This window comes from Myripristis murdjan, chromosome 16 (genome assembly GCF_902150065.1).
Source record: "Myripristis murdjan chromosome 16, fMyrMur1.1, whole genome shotgun sequence".
In the NCBI taxonomy this organism is placed as follows: domain Eukaryota; kingdom Metazoa; phylum Chordata; class Actinopteri; order Holocentriformes; family Holocentridae; genus Myripristis; species Myripristis murdjan.
The window spans coordinates 11,808,255-11,830,151 of NC_043995.1; the positions used below are offsets into that span (position 1 = coordinate 11,808,255).

General features: G+C 41.0%; 1 protein-coding gene across 1 annotated transcript; it reads right to left on the reverse strand.

Moving 5' to 3' along the window:
* Positions 1–229: 229 nt before the first annotated feature.
* On the reverse strand, positions 230–21,549 carry LOC115373728 (melanocortin receptor 5-like). Its single transcript, XM_030072240.1, has 5 exons — positions 21,484–21,549; positions 6,152–6,380; positions 5,875–5,981; positions 4,468–4,656; positions 230–1,754 (listed from the first exon to the last, which is right to left on the reverse strand). Exons 2-5 carry the CDS (start codon positions 6,317–6,319, stop codon positions 1,184–1,186), a joined length of 1,035 nt encoding a protein of 344 aa, XP_029928100.1. The 5' UTR covers positions 6,320–6,380; positions 21,484–21,549; the 3' UTR covers positions 230–1,183.
* Positions 21,550–21,897: the final 348 nt, after the last annotated feature.

Here is a 21,897-nt window from a genome sequence, read left to right on the forward strand (position 1 = left end):
CACTCCTAACATAATACATAATACATTATAATACATATACTCATAATACGTAATACTCATGATACATTAAAGGGCCAGTGTATCTGGCACATTATTACATATAAGAGTCATGTGGCCATGGTTGACAATATGAAGTGTTGCATTTTGATTAGATCTTAAAGACACCATGAATAGAACTCCTATGCCTTCTGCGTTCTAACAGAAAATACATAAAATCAAGGGAGCAAGACTTCCATTTGATAGTGTCTTAAAATGATAAGATATAAGCGACTGTGCGTGGAATGTAGAGGCCAACTGATATATATTGATTGGGCCAATATTATTGGTCCATGTTAGCGCATCGCATGTATCGATATTGGCGTATGTGCCCAATATGCAAGAAAAGACAGATCAGCAAGTTGAGATGTTTTACAACAGGATTATCTTTAAATACATTCCATTGTTAACAATACTTTGTGGCACAGCTGAGCTGCTGGTTGTCAAGATAGTGACAAAGAAGTGACAAAGTTCATTGTTAACTGTAACAGTAACTGTAACATCTGGGTGCTGAATTTGATTCTCTCCTAAAACATGTTTTATGTATTTAATAATAATAATAATAATAATAATAATGATACATTTTAGCACTCTAAAATATCTCTATTGGCCCCAAAAATCCAGTATCAGTGAGGCTCCACTCTCGTGTTTGTTGGTCATACACAGCAGTGTCTAAGTTTTAATGAGAATTATATGGCAAAACAAAACTATCCTATCAGCAGGAGCCCTGCGGGCAAAAACAACTCAGCAATGAAAAAGGTCAGAGGAGAGTAAGAGCAGTGTCGGCGATGAAGCACTTCCAGCAGGACGGTGTGCATAATAATGTAGCAATAAACTGGCCGCTACAAGAGACACATTTAAGAGAAAACAGCCTAACATTCCCATATGTTAGAGTGTCCCCTTTCCAGATATCTACTGTTGTTTTGATGCTTTCTGGGCAGAACACAAAACTGTGCTTTACTAGTCACTGTGCATTTACCTGGTTGCCATGAAAAGTGCAATTAACTGGTTCTCATACAGTGTGTTTTGCTTCAGTCACGTATTCAAAGAACCTCCCACTAGTGCCAAATTTGTTTCCTCATGTCCATCACATCCATTTTCCCCCAACTCTGTCCATGCTGTCATTCGTGTTTTCAGTCTCTATTTCTTAGTACTTACCTGTCAGAGCGCAGATGTTGGTGAAGACATTTCTCAAACTGTAACAACAGATGATCTCCTTAAATGTCTTCCTCATCTCCTGACTCCTGAAGGCGTAGATCAGCGGGTCAATCACAGAGTTGCACATGATGAGGATGAGGTACATGTTGAAGTGGGACATGAAGCACACGCAGTAGAGGTTCCTGGGACAGGAGATCATGAGGATCAGGTGGAGGAAGAACGGGGCCCAGCAGACGATGAAAATCCCCAGCAGAATCGTCAGCGTGATCGCCCCTTTCATGCTGGCCCGCTGGTGGATGGAGTTGTAACCAGGCAGGGCGGCGATGCGCTTGACGTGCGAACGTGCCAGCATGAACATGTGGCTGTAAAGGGAGGCCATGAGCAACAACATGGCAAAGAACATGGAGACCAGGCAGATGATGACGGGGGTGGTGTCTGAGTAGATGATGAAAACGATCCCACAGCCTGTGCAGAAGGTCCAGATCCCCGCGATGATGCAGCCGGCTCTCTTCACCGTCATAATGTTGTGGTATCTCAGTGCATAGAAGATAGTGACATACCTACACAAAAAACACATAGAGCCATGGTTACAGTCATAGTCACAGAGTGAGTGGTAAAGATGCAAAATATTATATTTGTAATGCTGCTTTGTCATTTGCTTTTTGTGTTGCAGTGCCAGTCACTCACTGTTACGCACTGTTACTTATTATTTAGCACACCATGGGTCAATCCCAATCCCAATCCCTGTTTCTTTTGGGGATCGAGGGATAGTGGTCATTTAGCACTCCAAATGACCCTCCAAACAGAGTGTTTCCAGATGCAGACTACAAACAGAGGGGTGGAAGAAATGCAGAAGAAATGCCAGGAAATAAGTCCATATATGTAGTATATATATTCACAAATTACCATCCAAAAAAATAAATAAATAAAATCAGCCGGGATATCTTAGTTTAACGTAGATCCGATGAAATATGTAATTGGTTCTTTATGGCAAGCATTTCGCAAAAAATTGCTATTCATGATTCATAGTGTTTTGTGCGTGCTTGTCCAGCATTTTGACGCATTGCCAGGTCCCGCAAATTAGATATGAAAATTTAAATCGAACAGTGAATTTAATATACGCACTTTCCCTCTCCTCTGATGTCAGTGCAGGGCAGAGTGAATTGCTATGGCAGCAGGAACACAATGTTCCTGTAACCTTAGCAATGTTCTGTCCAGTTTTGTGCGTAATACAGTAGTCTAAAGAAGTAATAAAGCATTACGGTGCTGTTTTGTCTGATTTGTCTTTACCCACACTCATTTCCCCTCTATTGTACTGACAAATGTAGAAGTGCTGGATGGATTATGGCTACTGATGATGCACAAAGTGGTGTCCAATTTCCTTAGTAAAGATTCCAACTCCTACCCCTTATAGCGCCCATCTGAAGGGCCACTACCCAGTCGAGAGCACTCTGAAACTGGGGATTGAGCCAAGTGAGGGGAACTGAAGTTGGCCCATTTACAACAAAATTAGCCAACGCAAGCTCACTAATGGAAATAAACCTGGTGAGCATTTAGCGAAAGGCCTGTGTGACTCATCATCTCACAAAACTACCGACACACGCCAAACAACATTATCTAAAATACTTACAACTGACCACTGACAACTCTAGATACACTTTAGCTGAGCTACAAGGGCCAAAGCTATCCCATACTTTGGCACTGAATTTTATTACAGAGGTTAAGTTATTTTCCTTAGGCGATTGCTTATTTGTCCATGTGAATGTATACTGGCTGCTGTAACTATGCAATTTCCTCTCAGGGCTTAATAACATAGACCAGTGTGACTAAAATACAATATTTCTGAAATTTACTTTTTTTCATTTCCACTGTTCACATTTTAGTCATACTTGACTGAACAACCTAACTAAATAACCTTTCCCTCCACTGTCATTTCTGCACTTCTGCACTCATCTTAAACAGTTTTTAACAGTTTGTGTACTTCAAGTCTTTTAAACTCTTTAAGTCTATTTTTTCTCACTGTGTTCTGGTTAAAGTGATATATTGCAACCTTATGTATGTGTTCATTCTTGCATCAACGTAACAATTGAAATCCCTGTGTACACTGTATACTGGGTGACAAAAGTGACTTTGATTCTGTCTCTGCTTCTTGCCGGACCACATTTGCCCTGATGGAGGTGGCAGGTGAAACCCTGAGTATGGATTCAAGATGTGCATCACTAAGCCTGGACCTGCACTTGCATTTATTTAAGTTCATGGTGGAGAAAAGTTTCTCTCACAAATCTGTGCTTCCAAAAAGGCACATTACCCGACTGAACTCTTTGGACAGCTCTGTGAAGGACGGCGGTAATTCTCAGAAATTGTCCAGTCATGTATTCTGAATTTCGTTTTCGGCTCGCTACTGCACTGCAAGTCAATAAGTTCCATTTGCAACACACTTGGGACACTCTCCACATCAGCTAAGGAGCGGAGCGCAAGCAAAATGGCAAGAAAGTGGCACAAATTCCTGCAGAAGGTTTTCAATGGCAGAGGCATATTCATCACCACTGAAAGCTGTGCCCTTCTCCACACGATACCTGCATGCTGGGAAATGACTGAGGATTTTTTGGGGGGATTTTTTTTCCATCTCAGTTTTGTGGAGAAGGCTTTCACACTGTCATGGGCTGCTGTGATGAGGTGACCAGGAGCTTCAGGCTAAGGATGTGCAGCTCCTGTGTTATGTCCACTCAGAATACAAGGTCCATCACCCATTTTGGATCCTCAAATTCAGGAATATCCATTCTGCCATCTTGAGTGAATCTCTTCACCTCTGCTCTTTACTCTAAAAAGATGCAGAGCTGGCAGCGCTGTAAGCCCCTTGACCTGATGTAACTGGCACATTTCACAACAACAGACATGGCATGTTCGTATTTCAAGCATTTGTTGCACAGTGCCTCTTGCCTGGTGCCTGTTTTACTTGTGTGTCTGTAAAATTAAATAAATAAAATTGAGAAAAATAAATAAATAATGATGTCCTCATATACTGCTGCTTATTTTGTTCATGTCTTCATGGCAAAACAAACTACTGGCAACACTAAGTATTTTTTTTTTTTTTTAAATCAAAGAAACTGAAATAGGAAACAAGTACAACATATGTAATGAGAAGCCTGCAATTCAGGTATAAATCAATTCAACTAGCCATCCATTCATACAGTTGAGATGATGACCAACAGGATTACACAACAGAGATACAGACCATTTAATTTGCCTATCTACCCGTTCCACCATCATTACCTATCCACGGCGATGGCCAGTAGGCTACACATTGATGCGACAACAGAGATGCAGATCATGGAGTCGAACATGTTGTCCATCTGCCGGATGAAGTGGTCCTCCACCACCAGCTGTCTGTTGTTGAGGAGGTAAATGATGATCGTCTCCCAGGCATTGGACACACTCACCAGCATGTCAGCTACAGCCAGACTGCAAACATCAGACAAATCAGCTCCGTGAGTGTGAAGGCCCCTCGTGTGCATTCCCATGATGCTCCGACAGTGAGCAGCACATCACCACATTATGCATAACGCTGCGTTCATGTCACACAGGAATTACCACTGATGGTTGAAAGTGTGTTAAGTAACATGTGACTGTTATCGGTCTCTATGGGCAACCAGTAGGAATGGCCTTTGTAGTTAAAATGCGTCGTTCCAAAAAATGTGTTTCCTTTGATGGTGTGTTATGTGTCTCTGCCTCAATTTTACACTGGCGAAGAAAAAAAACACTCTCAACAGCCTCAGTTGTTGTGGATTATTGTCCTATCACCACGTTGCACACGGCAAAACAATGTTTTAAATACAGCTCATGGATTCACAAAGACCCCACCAATGGCAACCTATAGCAACTTCCTATAATGAAGTGACAGACATCCATTGATTCTAAAAGGGTTTTCAGTCTATATGTTAGTCTACTTGTCATTTATTGAGTGCAACCCTACAGAGTGAAGCAGCAAATCAACACGAACATCGAGGACAAAACAAGGCCACATCACCAGGGAAACACATTTTTAAATGAATACAGAAATAACACTTGTTCACTTGTTTCACTATCCTCAATGGTTGAGTAGCTGAAAATTTAAGTACATGATGGTGGTGGTGGTGTCGTGTGTGTGTGTGTGTGTGTGTGTGTGGAGAGGTGTGTAGGCGCAGGCGAGTGCTTGGAAATGTCTTGAAGCTGGGTGGGTGTGTACAGGCTGAAAAATGAGTCGAAAGCCAATACATGGAAATAATTTGGATGTTTGTATGTGTGGTCTGTTGTGAATCTGTTATATATTTTCTGTAGTCTGCTTATTTTTGTTAATGTGTGGTGTTTATACTAAAGTCTTGCAGTCTGATCACTAAGCAGTGACATTTCAGTTCATTCCATTCAAAAAGGTTTTGTGCAAATCCATTTATAATGTTTTGAGACTCCTAACTGACACAAACAGACGGCATTGGGATGAAAACGTATCATCTGCCCCAACTCTGCTGGCAGATATAATAAACCACCTCTTGACTGACAGAATTTAAAGAGAAATGATCCCTGCTCTATTTTCTGAACATGTGGACCTTACATATTCATAAGTTTTAGTGTTTAGTTTTGGTTTTTTTGGAGGTGTGGGGAGCCAAGATATTCTATGCTGTGTTCAACACCAAAACGTTTTACCTGCAGACAAAGAAGTACATGGGTGAGTGGAGGTTCTTGTTCTTTATAATGGCTGTAATGACCAGGATGTTCTCCAGCAAAGAGATGATACCGAGAATCAGGAAGACCTGAGGAGAGGAGAATAATGTAAGGTATAATTAAAATGAAAATAGAATTGTAGAATGGAAACTTAAAATCCCTTTAAAAAGTAAATGTCTGCAATTTTGTTCAAAGTGTTTAATGTCAAGCAAATGCACACGCACACACAACACACGCACACACACACACACACACAAACCTCTGTGGCGATGTGGACCTGCTCGCATGCTGTAGGCTTGGGGGTGCCGGTCTTGTCTGGGAGTAAGGAAGGGGGCAGGGTGTAGTTTTGGTGATAGTAATAGTAACCCAACGTGGAGTTACCAAACAGCAGCTCCTGCTGGAACGAGGAGTCGTCGGACGCATTCATCCCTGTTGTGCTTCTTGTCCAGATCACTGCAGGTCTGCTCTAGAGGGCATTTTCATGCAGCCTGCCTCAGAGAGCAGACAACAAAATGAAGATGTAAATGTCTGTATGATCTCCTCTTTGCATGCAGCCTCCTACAGTTTTCCTTAGGTCCCAGTGCGGCATTTACACCACAACACAACCCGCAACTTATCTCTGAGGCTCTGCAGCTTATTTCTAGATCTTATCATTCCTTTGAAAGTTGATAAATCGGATGTTTCACCGATTAAAGAGGTGTTAGGCTCCAGCTTTCAGTTTTGTACTTTGAGCTTTATGGCTTTCAAGTTCAGATCAGCTTTGTCATCAAAACATATTTCATATCTACAGGGATCAGTTAAGAAAAAAGTGTAACATCAAACAGATGAAGCGCCATGGACTATAATGTGAAAGAAACTGATACTGAAAAGTACTGTGATCTACAGTAACTGCATTTACATGCAGACAGCAAATCAAACTTCAAACAATCCAGCTGACAATGAGTGTGACTGCTGCATTGGATGGTGTTATGTGAGCAATTACAAGTCCCTGTCACATCTGCATCTGCAGATACTCCCTCCACTTCCAGCTATGCTCCTCCCTAACTGGGTACCACTCCCCCAGTCTGTCGCTCACCCTCTCTCTCTCTCCCTGTGTGCCTATGTGTAATTGCCTGAACAGAGACAGGTGTGTTGGAGTCAGAACAGGACGTCACCATCTGTTTCACATCCTACAATCAAGACGTCTCTAAAAATATTCAGCTGTACCAGATCCATGCTGCCAGATTGTAGTCTCTGTCACAGACAGCTTATGATGCTTTCTGTTTGTTGCCGGCTCCAGAAATCTGAACCTCATTTGTTCTTCCTGCAGTTCTGCCTGTTCTGACTCCAGACACTGTCTCCTACTCCTCATCTTGTCTCATGTGCACCACGCTCAGGTAACCCTGCTCCCTGGATCCTACGGACTCAACTGTGGATCTGCTGCGCTTTGCATCCGGTCTCTGGATCACACCTGGCTCAACTAAACCTGCCACTTTGCATTACAATAAATTTTATCATCCTTTATCATCTTTTGCATCAGTCCTGCCTCCGGTTGCGTGCGTGCAAGTGTGTGTGTGTGTGTGTGTGTACATATATATATATATATATATATATATATATATATATATATACACACACACATATATATGTGTGTGTGTGTGTGTGTGTGTGTGTGTGTGTATATATATATGTATATGTGTGTGTATATACAGTACAGGCCAAAAGTTTGGACACACCTTCTCATTCAACGCATTTTCTTTATTTTCATGACTATTTACATTGTAGATTCTAACTGAAGGCATCAAAACTATGAATGAACACATGTGGAGTTATGTACTTAACAAAAAAAAGTGAAATAACTGAAAACATGTTTTATATTCTAGTTTCTTCAAAATAGCCAGCCTTTGCTCTGATTACTGCTTTGCACACTCTTGGCATTCTCTCGATGAGCTTCAAGAGGTAGTCACCTGAAATGGTTTTCCAACAGTCTTGAAGGAGTTCCCAGAGGTGTTTAGCACTTGTTGGCCCCTTTGCCTTCACTCTGCGGTCCAGCTCACCCCAAACCATCTGGATTGGGTTCAGGTCTGGTGACCTGAAATGGTTTTCACTTCACAGGTGTGCCTTATCAGGGTTAATTAGTGGAATTTCTTGCTTTATCAATGGGGTTGGGACCATCAGTTGTGTTGTGCAGAAGTCAGGTTACTACACAGCCGACAGCCCTATTGGACAACTGTTAAAATTCATATTATGGCAAGAACCAATCAGCTAACTAAAGAAAAACGAGTGGCCATCATTACTTTAAGAAATGAAGGTCAGTCAGTCTGGAAAACTGCAAAAACTTTAAATGTGTCCCCAAGTGGAGTCGCAAAAACCATCAAGCGCTACAACGAAACTGGCACACATGAGGACCGACCCAGGAAAGGAAGACCAAGAGTCATCTCTGCTTCTGAGGACAAGTTCATCCGAGTCACCAGCCTCAGAAATCGCAAGTTAGCAGCAGCTCAGATCAGAGACCAGATAAATGCCACACAGAGTTCTAGCAGCAGACCCATCTCTAGAACAACTGTTAAGAGGAGACTGCGCGAATCAGGCCTTCATGGTCAAATAGCTGCTAGGAAACCACTGCTAAGGAGAGGCAACAAGCAGAAGAGATTTGTTTGGGCCAACAAACACAAGGAATGGACATCAGACCAGTGGAAATCTGTGCTTTGGTCTGATGAGTCCAAATTTGAGATCTTTGGTTCCAACCGCCGTGTCTTTGTGAGACGGAGAAAAGGTGAACGGATGGATTCCACATGCCTGGTTCCCACTGTGAAGCATGGAGGAGGAGGTGTGATGGTGTGGGGGTGTTTTGCTGGTGACACTGTTGGGGATTTATTCAAAATTGAAGGCACACTGAACCAGCATGGCTACCACAGCATCCTGCAGCGACATGCCATCCCATCCGGTTTGCGTTTAGTTGGACCATCATTTATTTTTCAACAGGACAATGACCCCAGGCTCCACCTCCAGGCTGTGTAAGGGCTATTTGACCAAGAAGGAGAGTGATGGAGTGCTGCGGCAGATGACCTGGCCTCCACAGTCACCGGACCTGAACCCAGTCGAGATGGTTTGGGGTGAGCTGGACCGCAGAGTGAAGGCAAAGGGGCCAACAAGTGCGAAACACCTCTGGGAACTACTTCAAGACTGTTGGAAATCCATTTCAGGTGACTACCTCTTTTCAGTTATTTCACCTTTTTTGTTAAGTACATAACTCCACATGTGTTCATTCATAGTTTTGATTCCTTCAGTTAGAATCTACAATGTAAATAGTCATGAAAATAAAGAAAATGCATTGAATGAGAAGGTGTGTCCAAACTTTTGGCCTGTACTGTATATATATATATAAAGGAGATCATATAGACATTTACATCTTCATATATATGTGTACATATATATATATATATATACATATATATATATATATATATATATATATACAGATACAGATATATGTACACATATATGTGTACGTGTGTATATGTATATATGTGTGTATGAGAGAGAGATATATAGATCCATTTAGAGACACCCTCCCACTGTAGATACTGAGGATTTAAAGACTATTGGGCTCTAGTCTCTGTCGGTTGAGACATTCCTGAGAAAGTGACATTTGAAATGACATCAACAAAGCGTAACGTTCAAAATACATCCCATCATACGTCAGTGGAAGAAAACTGCACTTCGCGTTAGGGTCTTTTCCCCTCAGCTGACAGGCAAAATGACACAGACCTGAGGAAGGGATGGCTTGAACACTAGCCTTTGGGTATGAGAGTCTGAAAGAGGCCTGGAGAGAAACATAAGATGATGTTTATCTCACTGTTAGTGGCATACAAGAAAGCTTCAGTGTGACTTCTCTCAGCTGACAGGGTGAAATGCCTTCTGATGTGAAAGAACAGCTGTAACTTTACCCTGTGGGCCGGTTTTTCTCAAAACCCTCCATGTGACAACAATGTGACTCCAAAGAACACTTTTTATCTTCCACTCTGTTTGTCATGCACTTAAAGCAAATATTTCTTAGGAAAACAGAATTCATTATAATAATCTATCGTGACAATCTATTTCTATCTATGCTCTAAATCATCTCACATCTCCACATAATTGTCTTGCAATGACTATGTGCATTCCAGGATGAGTAGCACAGCTAGCGGCAGCTTAAAAACAAATGAATACAAAACAGAAGAAATCAGCCATGCTGATGACAAAACAAACCCAATCAAGGAAAGGTGAGTGATAAATGTAATTCTGCATCATGTATGCATGCAATTACATTTCCTCACTCCAAAGTTAATTATTAATTAATATCAGCATCATATTGTGTTCTTGCCAAATGTCTCTTTGCTCTGTTGTTATGAGAGAAAACAAACCTCTTCATCAGCCATCTATTTGAGAATGTTTTCCAAAAATGGTCCTACATTAGAGAGGACACTTGCAGAAATCACCATGATTTATCAAACCAAAACAAACTGTTTGATTTGTATGAACTTAATGAAAATTTGCATGTGATATTGTAAGGCACTGTAGATCCAATATTTCCTACAAGGGATAGAAAGTGGAGCAAAACAATCTGCATTACATAATGGAACTTAAGGAGAAGCAAAAATAGACTGTCATCAAGATTGAGTGGATGTATCCTGCAATTTTGTTTTGTTTGTTTGTTTTTTAAAATAAAAGTGTGATTAATGCGTCAGCCCTGCTTCGACTTCTCCATACAACTAACCTATCACTGCATGTATATGACAAATGCAGAAACGAAGGGCAGCTGGTGGCAAGAGGTAAAAAACAGCATCAGAATAGATCAGACACCAAACAAAAACTGCAACCCCATGTTCAAAATGTGCTCACCCACAACAAAACCAGCAGAGTCTGCCTGAGCCCCTGTGACAACTCAAATGGCTTCTTAGGTGAGACTGAAAGCAAACTTTAACTTAGTCCACAAACCGCTTTACTGGCAACAGGGAGAAGGAGAATCATAAAAAAAAAATGTTTTCACTGTAACAGATTAGGAGTGTGCCCAGGCTAGCTTTGTTTGGCCCTGGCAGGCCATTACATGTGTGTGCAGCTGGGCTGCATGAAAGGGGAGGCTGTCATGTCCTTCCATAGTTGACTTTTTCAAACCATGCAAATTTAGATACTTTAAAAACACAATATCAAACAGAAAAATTCTGAAAAAGAAAATCACACAAATCACAGCTTGTAGTTGAGCACAAGTAACACTTAGATTTTAAAGACCTACAAATCAACATATAGCACAGTGCACATGTGCAGTGAAGTGACCAAACAGCAGGCATAAGCTACATGTAAAGTACATGCACATTATGAACCTCTGAAGCACCAGGCATGGGAAACTGTGCAGGTTCTCACCACATGTCGAGGGCAGAGTGATGGGGTTTGAGTGTGAATGACTACTTCACTAATGCAGCATGATGTTCAATTTGTGTATTTTGCTGAAAATCCTCCACCGGGAATATTTTAAAACATTTAATTTTGTCATGACCTTTCTCTGAGGTTTCTTTATCTGACTTAGCCCAAAGTTGCTCTCCCGACCAATTATTTTCAAGATCTAGGTTCTGCAAGAAAGAGTCTTTGGAAAGTCAATGTTAGATTTCCTCCAGTCCTGTGACTTAATTGGGGCTGAATCTTGTCAAAATGTTTCTGTGAGCATCCACTATCGCCCTGCACAAGCTTTGTGATACCGACAAAGACATGAGTCTTGGCTCTAATGGAAACTTCAAACAAGTTGGAAATCAAACAGCAGGGACTATTTATTAACCAGGCAATCAAAAGCTCAGCCTAAAGTGGCTTATTAATGAGAGGAAAGTGCTGTGGGCTCTCACCTGTAGCTGACAAAAGAAAAACAGCCACAGTATGAAAGTAATTAGGAATTCTTTTCATGTGTGATTTGCAGCCACCTGCTGTTTCTGCTGTATTTACATTCACGTGTCTGTTTTGCCAAGTCCTCTTTGGATCATGGAGGAGGCACACACAGCAGGTCTGGCTGTGGTCATGAGGCAATGTACATTTCCCCTCTAAGATCAATGCACCATTATTTAAGTAACTACATTGTATTTTGTACTTCTACTTAGCCCTTCATCCCTGTTTTCTGTCATGGCCCTCTTGATACCTGGAGAGATTCAGAAGGGTTTTTCCGGGACTGACTGATCGCATGTTCATGCTCTCACATCCCTTGCTATAATCGCAAATCCCTTGTGATTTCCAGTTGCTCTGCCACCACCGCCCCCAACCCCCTCTTCTCCCTCTCCATCCCTCACTTTCTCTTTTCAGACAAGCCTGCCCCATCTTTCTGAAGCCACTCATCTCTCTGCTGACAAAGTCTCAGCGGGTCTGTTATTGACTGGGGATCTTGGGACGTGGCCACAAACAGAAAGCCGGCACAGACTCCCTTCATCATGTCATCAAGAGAAAAAAATCCTGAGGCTGCTTTGCCGACAACTAATGAACAACTGACTTCAAAGACCCACTGTGGACGCAGTGGTGATGCCCACGCTGTTTCTACTGGGAACATTTGGACACAGCTTCTGGCTCGTAATCGCTGAAACATAAGAAAAAATAAAATAAAGCTTATTTGAACATAGCAGCTCATTAAGCACTATTATTTCAGCCAGACAGTTTGAAATCTACTGTCCGTAGAGCTGTCCAGATACTGGAAACAGAACAGGATAGCTATTGAAGCACAAAGCTTATTTTCATTTATAAACCAATGGAACAAAAGGTTAGCTCAGTTCAGGGCTGGGCAATATGGCCTATAAACAATGTTGCAATATTTTTAGGTGAAATATAACTTGATATTTTGAAATCATCTTTAAAGCACTTCATAAATGCTCTTTTCTCAAGGGAAAGTTTATGTATTAGACATTATTCATGTGGAACTGAACACAATGAATCATCCTGAGAGCCAGCAATTAACCAAAACACAACAATCAGCAACAATCACTTCACACCCAAAAGACAAGGCATCAGTGTCTGGCAGCCTGCAGTATTTTCAGTGTGAAAGGAAACAGGCGGGCCTCACAATCAAACTCGTCACTTTTCAGATGGAGCCAAATATTAACCATTAAAAAAATAAGTCAAGATATGTAATGTATTAGCACACATACATGCTGCGAGAACACATATTGAATAAAGAAATGCATTCATTTGAATTTGAATATATAAATGATGCATCCCTCGTGCACATTTAGATTGAGTTTACACTCAGAAGCATTACTTACAGTGCTTTAATGTGTTGCAAATCAGTTTCAGGAAGGGAGTTAACTCGTGGAAAGATGGAGAGCAGAGGCAATGCAGCAGCTCTTAACACTATTCATGCCTGGAAACTTTTTCTGAGGATTAGAAACGGCACTGAACAAACTGTAGCTGCTGTCTTATCAAGTCAAAGCACCAGTCACTTATTTATTTATTTTTACTTGTGTGCTGATTTTAAAGCTTGGGAAGCCACTCTGGTATCAGCATATGCTCGGCCCACACCAGGAGCAGTAATTTTATCATGGTAACCACACAGAGAGCGCTCCCTCTCAGCTGCTGATCTGATGATACCATTGTTGACAGTGACACACACAGTACAGTATGTTAATGACATGTAGTCATGAGCGTTTGCTATAAGGTTGCCATGGTTACACTAACATATGCTTTCTTCTCTGTGGCTTCTCAAACCATCACAGTATTATTGCCATTCAAGTCATGGTCAATCCTGCCATGGTATTTGCCTCCAAGTGAGCTGCTGCCACAAGAAAATCACTGCAACATTCCTAGAATATTCCTATAGGGGCCTATAGCGTGTGTGGCTCCTCAGCAACCTTATATATGTTTCCATCTTCTGCTGCAGCGGTTCTCAATCTTTTTGGCTAAACGATCCTTTAAAACAAACCAGTGTCGACTCGTGACCCCCCGTCACGAGTTCCATATGCAGACTGAACAGTACACTTAAAGAATGACCACTTGTTCTGCTTGTTTCATTTGCCTCACTGTCACAGGAGGCCTTGCATTTTTAAAGGACTCAGTATTAACAGAGTAAGAATAAAATATGAAACAAAATCATGATAATTTTGCATATTAAAAATGTTTTTCCTTTCTTTCCCTTGTGTCTTAATCATCTTGTGACCTGCCAAAATTATCAAGCGACCCTCTGATGGATCCTGACCTCTAGATTGAGAAACCCTGTTCGACTGCATCACAGTTTATTGTGATTTTGACCTTAGATTCACAGCGTTTGCTGTGATTGTCAATTAAATTCTATTTTGGTCTCTGAGGCTGTTTTTTTATGAGGATGTGATGCTGTGAAATGCCTGCAAAATGAGAGGAAAAAAGGAAAAAATGCAATAGAGGGAGACAACTTAGTGGGGAGCAAGTAAAAGACAACTACAGGAGAGGGGAGGGAGAGAGAGAGAGAGAGAGAGAGATCCACTCTGTCAGAAAGCCAGGCTGTGGGAAATGACTATTTTTCATAGAGGCTTCTGATGCATTTCAGACTCTATGACTGTAAGAATTCCCAAAATAAATAATAAACCTATGCACAATGATCACCAGTGAGGATGGCATAAGCGCTGCTGTTGCTATGGGACTACACGGACATGAATTTCACTCCATTGAAGACAAGACGGAGGGAAAAGAAACACCTACAAGAGTCTCGAGAGTGGCAGGCGGCTTGGCGCAGCAAACACACTTGCTATATTCCTATTTTTATATCATTAACTCGCTAACACTTGTGCAGTGTTGCAAATGTGTTCTCCCACACGAACAGGAAACAAAAAAAACAATCTTAGGTGAGACACACGCAAGTGCCACCCAGTCAGTGAGGGCTAACCCATTAAATAAAACACATTAGCCTACTGCCTTAGTACTATCAAAGAAGAGTGAAATTTCAGGGTTCAGGCTCACAGAGATAATTCGCAGTGATGATTTTTTTTTTTTAACACAGTCAGGCATGTCGCATTTCGCTGCCAGGACTTCGTGATATTGCAGCCGGCGGTGAGTGTGGGAACTCACCACCGTGTCGCACACAAAAACCCAAAAAAAAACAAAAAAAACAAAAACATGGACGAGACTAATGCTCAAAACCTGCACTTGAATGTACACATGTCCAAACAGGACCGACGTCCGTCCGTACCCGGTCCGTACACCAGCAGGTCTAGCTAACGTCAACATAAAATAAAATAAAATAAAATAAAATGCAACCTGGCTGGTTTCTTAGCCCAGCTCAGCGAGAACCAAGGCAGCGGGCACGGCTGCTAAATGAAGCCCAACATCAGATACAACAGAGACGGAGACAGAGACAGAGAGACAGACAGGCTGCTGGTGTTACCTGCACCTGCCAACACACACACACACACACACATACACACACACACACACACCCACTCAAACACACTTCTAAACTTACATGAGTGCCGTAAGTGTGTGTCCCGTGTAGCGGTCTCTTCATTCCCCCATTCATCAACTTTCAAAGTCTAATAACGTCACCCAAAATAAATAAATTAATTAATTAAATAAAACATCAGCAGCCTGTTACAGCGTTGCTTTTAATCTTGTCTGACGTCATGCGGCAGGTTTCCCCAAATAGTCTGAGAGGGAGTCCCTGTATGGTTATAACTGGTCTGTATTCATAAATCACATGGCTCAGGTTAGGTGGCAGCTTCTCAAAATAATTACTCCATCTATCACTATTATCTCCTGTGGAGTGATTGATCGTAAGGATGGACTTCCGATCGTTAAGAGCATTTAAATTGATCATAGTCTTATCTTACACAGAGAAAAATACCTTGGTCAGTGGTTAACTCGGTGCATTAATCAGTAAGTACTGAAGGAAAGATTCAGGATGCATCTTCTGATAGGATGCTGACCACACCAAGCTCTCTCTCTCTCTCTCTCTCTCTCTCACACACACACACACACACACACACACACACACACACATTATTTTGGGAAGAAAATAAAGCCATGAGACGACTACAAAACACTGGGATGAAGCAGATGATGGGAGCATTTGCGTCAGTGAAGCACCAGACTGATATATTTCAAAGTAGAGCTGTATAGTCTTGGTGAAAATATGGCCATCATTTTGACCAAGCAGAGAGAGAGAGAATTCTTTCAAAAATAGCCACACTACCTCGAAGGAATTTGGAAAATTGATTTAACCGAGAAAAGTCAGTTATTCACTCTTCAAATGAAATTAAAAGAACCTTGTAAAAGCCAAGCAGAAAAAAAAAAGATTCATCTTGGGTCCAGACAAAGATGGATGATATCATAAAACTTCTCCAGACTGGGAAATTACACCATGGAAATAACACTTGAGAAATTGGAGATAAATGCCTGAGTTTCTGGCTGTCTACTATTGTGCAAATTTAATTGGACAGGGAATGTTGCAATGGTTTTGTAATGCTGTAACCTGGGAAGAAATTGTTAGTTCTATTAATATGTGGGTTGGAATTAAATAAATCAGCAGGTGTTGATGGGCTGACGCCAGAGATGTATAATTAAATGCAGAGCAGATGCTGCCTGTTGAAAGTCTTCTCTAGAAGCTTTAACAGTGGAGCAGTGATGGTGGCTTCCTCTCCTATCTCTCTCTGAGCTAGTTACCTTCAGGCCTCGCCCAGAGCGGCAAGGCTTCTTCTTGGCTGTCGATCACTGGCATCCAACATATTTACTGAGCATCAAATGTGAGGACTTGGCACTAACTGTGGCAAAACACCTGAAACGCAGTGGTGAATAATGTAATGGATGAGATTAGTGCATGATATTAATAAGTCAGGCTTGAATCCTGAGGGCAGCTTCATTTTTTTTAGACTTTCATAAAGCATTTAATTCTTGAGAACATATCCTTTCTTTCTTTCTTTCTTTTAGCCTGTAATAAGTTCAGGTTTTTTGTTTTTTTTTTTAACCTTTTTCATAGTACTATAGACCCATCTCCTTTCTTCACTCTCTGGTTTTTATTTTCTTCATTTGTATTTAATTTGTGCAAGGCTTGTGTGCTTTTTATTGCTTTACTTATGCTCTTATTTATGTCAGTGGTTTTAGGTGATCATCACTCTGTTTTTGTTCAGCATTTTAATCTTGCGGTAAAGCACTTGGGTCAACATTTGCTGTTTTTAAATGTGCCTCATAAATAAACTGAGTTGACTTGACTTTTTTAAAACTAGTCATACTATTTATGCTAGTGGTAATTGTTGTAATCAGTTGAAATCAGTCGCATCCCCAAGACTGACCCTACGCTGCGATGTAAGGCATGGATGTCCTACCTGTCCTTAGTTTGTGTTAAAACAGGCCAAACTGTACAGAGGAGCTTTAAGGCCAATAAATATGCTTCTATTAGTCCGCTGACACATCGCTCATGCCTCGTTTCTCTAGAATTCTTCCAAGATTCCCATGGTTCTTGCTAGAGTTAAGGTTTTGATTTGAACATTACTGTAATTTGTAATGTTTTAAAACATGCATTGTAACCAGGTTGTCCTATATCCCAGTGAAAGACAAAGTAATTTAGCTGGTTGTTGTCTTATCCAAAGGACAAAGGAATCGATGTTCTGACAATTTAAGCTCATTATGGAAAACACCCAAAGGAAACAACATTAATCTCTCACTGAGAGGGAGAATCCTACTTTATAAAGCTGACGGATGCCTCTAATTGATCACATATGTGACCAAATCTTTGTGTGTAGATACTTGCAAAACCATTGATTAAATGCTTTTGTTCAATGCTCCGGCAACTGTGCTGTAAGAGTACATGTTTAAAAAATCTGTAATCATTTATTCTAATTAACAAAGTGGTTGTAACCTCATATACTTCTCAACTCTCAATAAAGCATTCAACCTCGAATATTTCATTGAATGTTTGAGGAATTTTATTTCAAAGGATGTTTTTTCGAAGGGCGGTGGTCTTACCTTCCTGTAATTCAATTATAATCCTGACAACATTCCAGTCAAACTCACTCCATAAACGGTCCTCACTCGCCTGGAATTTGATCTACAAGCACAACAAATAGCACATACTTGTATAATATGTAACTAGGAGAGCGGACTCAGCAGAGCGCAGGTCTCTGACAGGCATGTCTGGGGGCAAACAGGAACCGCAGGACTGGCTGTGAGTCCATTCCCAAAGACAGGTGGACGGCAGGGGATTTTATTTGGGTTGCCAAAAATTTTGCAGAATTTCTTCCATTGTCTTTAAGATTTATATCTGTTGTACACCTTTGAGCCACATGAGGGAGCTCAGTAGTATTTCTATCACACTCAGTTTCCGCCATAAAATTTAACCGATTCTGCCATATGAAATGGACGCTTGGCTAATAAAAAAGGAAAGTACGAGCTGAAGACCAGACCACAGCTCATGTTAGCCGATCTATGGCCTGTGAGTGAAACCAGGATGAAGAAAAACGATAAAGACATTATCTTCATTCTGGATAAGCATCTTGACTGCAGGTGTAGCGTTAAGCCTGATATGTTGGTAACATTAATTTGCGCAGTTGGCTGCTTGGAGTACGCCTAAAGATAATATCACTATGAGATAATATTCTCAAAAAGTAAACACCACATAATGTGTCTAATGGGTCTGTTTTCCTGTCTCTCTCTCTGCTGTCACTGTCAAATAAAAACCAAAAAGTGGATGTAGATGCAGTGGGTGTAGTGCACATTTGTGTGCTACACTCATGTGGCGTCCCACAAACATTTAAAATTAAAGCCTTTTATCTTGTTAATATCTTTCTTTTGTGAAAAAAAAAAACACTGCTATGCCCTAAAGCTTTGAGTTGATTAAAGATGAATGAGATCAAATAACAGTTTTAATCAGTAGAAGAATTTTACTTTCCAGCTTTCCTTTAATGGATATGTCATTTATCTGTGTGCTGCAGGTGAAACCGAGGTAGGCCTAAAGATAACATTATTACAAGATAATATTCTCGATAAGTGAACACCACATAATGGGTCTCATGAGATTTGACGTGCAGTAGACTTGATGTGGCTTAATGAACCGATTGGTGACTGTTTGAATTGACTGACTGTTTAATAGCAATAGCTGCACTTAAACACAAGCATACTTGTTCTGATAATAGAAATGATCGTTAAAAAAAATCTTTCAACAAGAAGCATGTTTTTCATAGTAGTGAATGAGTGTAAAAACAAGACTGTTCATGTCAAAACGTCAACTATATGTGCTTATTTTGTCTCATTTATAAAGCGTTTAAAATTTGTATGTTGTTTTGTATTTAAACCTGTGTTTAAATGCACTCGTTTTGAGTGCATTTAAACATGTATGTGTTTTTTTTAATAGCATGTGCATAACAATTGTAACCATGAAGTCATGATTTATCATATGTATATCTCTTCAGAATGGCTGGTTTACCTGTTCAAGATAAAGTAAGGTGATGTGGTAATGGTAGTAAAAATGGGAAGTAGCAGTCATTTAAGCACACGCTCTTCTCATTATTTATAGATAAGGCCTATTGTGAATTGGGTCGCAATGGTTTGTCATTCTTAAAAAGTGAGTCTCCAGAAAAAAGTTTGGGAACCAGTGATCCAGCATAAATGCACCAGAGCAAAGGGAGGCAACAGAGAGCGCTGTCCCAACACCAGAACGACTAGATACAACCAACCAAGGCATTTCAGCGGCTGGCTGACATTACTGAACATTTTCAAACAACCACGAAGCTGTAATGTTTGTTTGAATGAATACGAGACACACTTGTCTTACTTTGGCTTGCAAATAACAAATAACCAGCAACGTAAAATGTCAATTTCAAAGTGAAAATCCCAACAAAAGAATCCGCCGACTTAAGTGCATTCACGTTCCCTTTTCAATCTCTGGCAAGAAGACACAGTTGTGACCGAGCTTGAATCTGTGGCAACAAGACATGATTGGTTGTCTCCAGTGGAAAAAAGTAAGACTCCAGACTGCAGCAGATGTTGGTCACTTGGTCGCTTGGCCAGTCAGTGGAGTGAGGAGTTAGCACTCAACTGCAGTATACAGCAGGTTTTTCAAAGGATTTAAACCTACCAAAAGAGATCATTAATCATATAGTTGTCTCTGTGCACAAAAAAATACTAGGCTCATAGGCCCAGCAGTGTGCGAGATTAGCTACAGACAGATAAACACACAGACACACATGACTAAACACATGACCCCCTCCAGGCTGCCACCTGACAGAAAATACAGCAGACATTTATTTTATCGAAACAAATCTTCATTCTCTGTGAAGATCAGGTCAGTAACAAAATACTTGTGGCAAGCTGGTGATTTAACAGTAGTGGCTATGTTTTAAATGAAAACGAGTTTTATCTTACCACAATATTTCTGTTTCATCAAATCCCTCGGGCTGTCATCTGTTAACATTGGAGAAAATCCATGCTCTCCTTCAAGAACAGGTATAGTATGTGCTCCTGATGTTATTTCTCACTGAAATAAATACATGGATAGCCCTGACTGAGGGGGGGGGGGAATCTGGTCTCGTTCCCAGAATTTTGTTTTTGTTATTAATTTGGTAAAATAAATTATTTTCAAGCTAATTCCAGAGAGACAAAGAAGTAGAAGAAGAAGAAAACCATTACAAAAACGATAGGAGTTCTGCACCGCAGGCTTGAGCTCATGATTACATGATTACAGCCTACGTCTATACTGTAGGTTGGCAGGGATCAGGATAACCTTTGATAGAATTAGTCAGCCTTATACATTCAATCAATAGCCTATTGAGTGAGTGAAAAACTGACATTAAACCTCATATTTTGGCACACCGGTGTGTATCACGCCCTCACCACAGCAGCCCGGGTTTGATTCTGGACTGAGCCTTGTGCTGCATGGCTGACCGTCTTTCTCCTCTGTCTTTCCTGTGTCTCTCTGCTGTCGCTGTCCAATAAAAGCCAAAAAGTGGATGTAGATGTAGTGGCATCCCACAGCCATTTAAAATTACAGCCTTTATCTCGTTAATATCTTTCTTTTGTTAAAAAAAAAAATGCCCTAAAGCTTTGAGTTGATTAAAGATGAAAGAGATAAAATGATAGTTTCAACCAGTAGAGGAATTTTACTCTCCAGCTTTCCTTTAATGGAGATAGCATTTATCTGCGTGCAGCTGGTGGAACCGAGGTCAGAAGAGGTTTATGCCAAAGTGTCACAAAGTGCATGTAGTTGTCAAAACAACAGACACAAGTTTGGCCATAAGGTTTAGCCTGTAACCCCACAGGACCCTTTTTCTGGTTTACATTATTTATTGGCAGCAAAAAACAGTAATCCTGCATCAAATTTTAGAAGAATGTGAATATGCAAATGTTACAGTAAAAAACTGAAAGCATCATGCAGCCACTACAAATAAAACTAAAGGTTCACTGTAAAAACCTGTTGAGCATCAATATGAATGCCATACACTATAAATCTCCACATTAGTATAGTATTAGTATATTATAGTGACACTATAGAAGATTAAAAACATTTAAGAAATCACTAGTACCACAGCAAAATCGCATTAGGACCACTGTATTATACTGATATTATAGTTTTTTTCATGAGGAATTAACCAGTAATGGCGTGGTGGTAATAATCATCATGCATAGAGGGACAGAATGAGAATATCTCACCACCTGCTCTGGTCTCCTGTCAGTGGAGCGGCGGCTCAAATCTCTCCAAGCAGCAGCTCAGATGGACTGGATGTTGACTCTGTGAAGCCACAGAAAGCTACTGGAAGTGGAGCGTCAGCCCAGTGGATTTACGCATCGTGAGTGTGAGATGCTGAGCTGTGTGCAAGAGACAGAGTGAGAGGGAGAGAGAGGGAGAGAGGGGGAGCGGGAAAGAGAGGGGGAGAGAGAGAGAGAGAGAGAGAGAGAGAGAGAGAGAGAGAGAGAGAGAGAGGGAGAGGGAGAGGAACTCCCCCTCCCACATCCACCAGCGTGGGCATGACATGCAGCTACAGCCAGCAAATGCTCAACCTCTCCCTTACAGAGGGGTGGATGATGCAATGCTGAGAGGCAGCAGGGATCCCAAGATTTGTCGAG

Excerpts from the sequence above, each read along its gene's own strand:
- LOC115373728 (XM_030072240.1), bottom strand. The coding sequence starts at position 6,319 with ATGAATGCGTCCGACGACTCCTCGTTCCAGCAGGAGCTGCTGTTTGGT. Across the intron at positions 5,982-6,151 it reads AGGTCCACATCGCCACAGAG|GTCTTCCTGATTCTCGGTAT; the intron begins GTTTGTGTGTGT and ends TCCTCTCCTCAG. Across the intron at positions 1,755-4,467 it reads CTGGCCATCGCCGTGGATAG|GTATGTCACTATCTTCTATG; the intron begins GTAATGATGGTG and ends TTTTTTGTGTAG.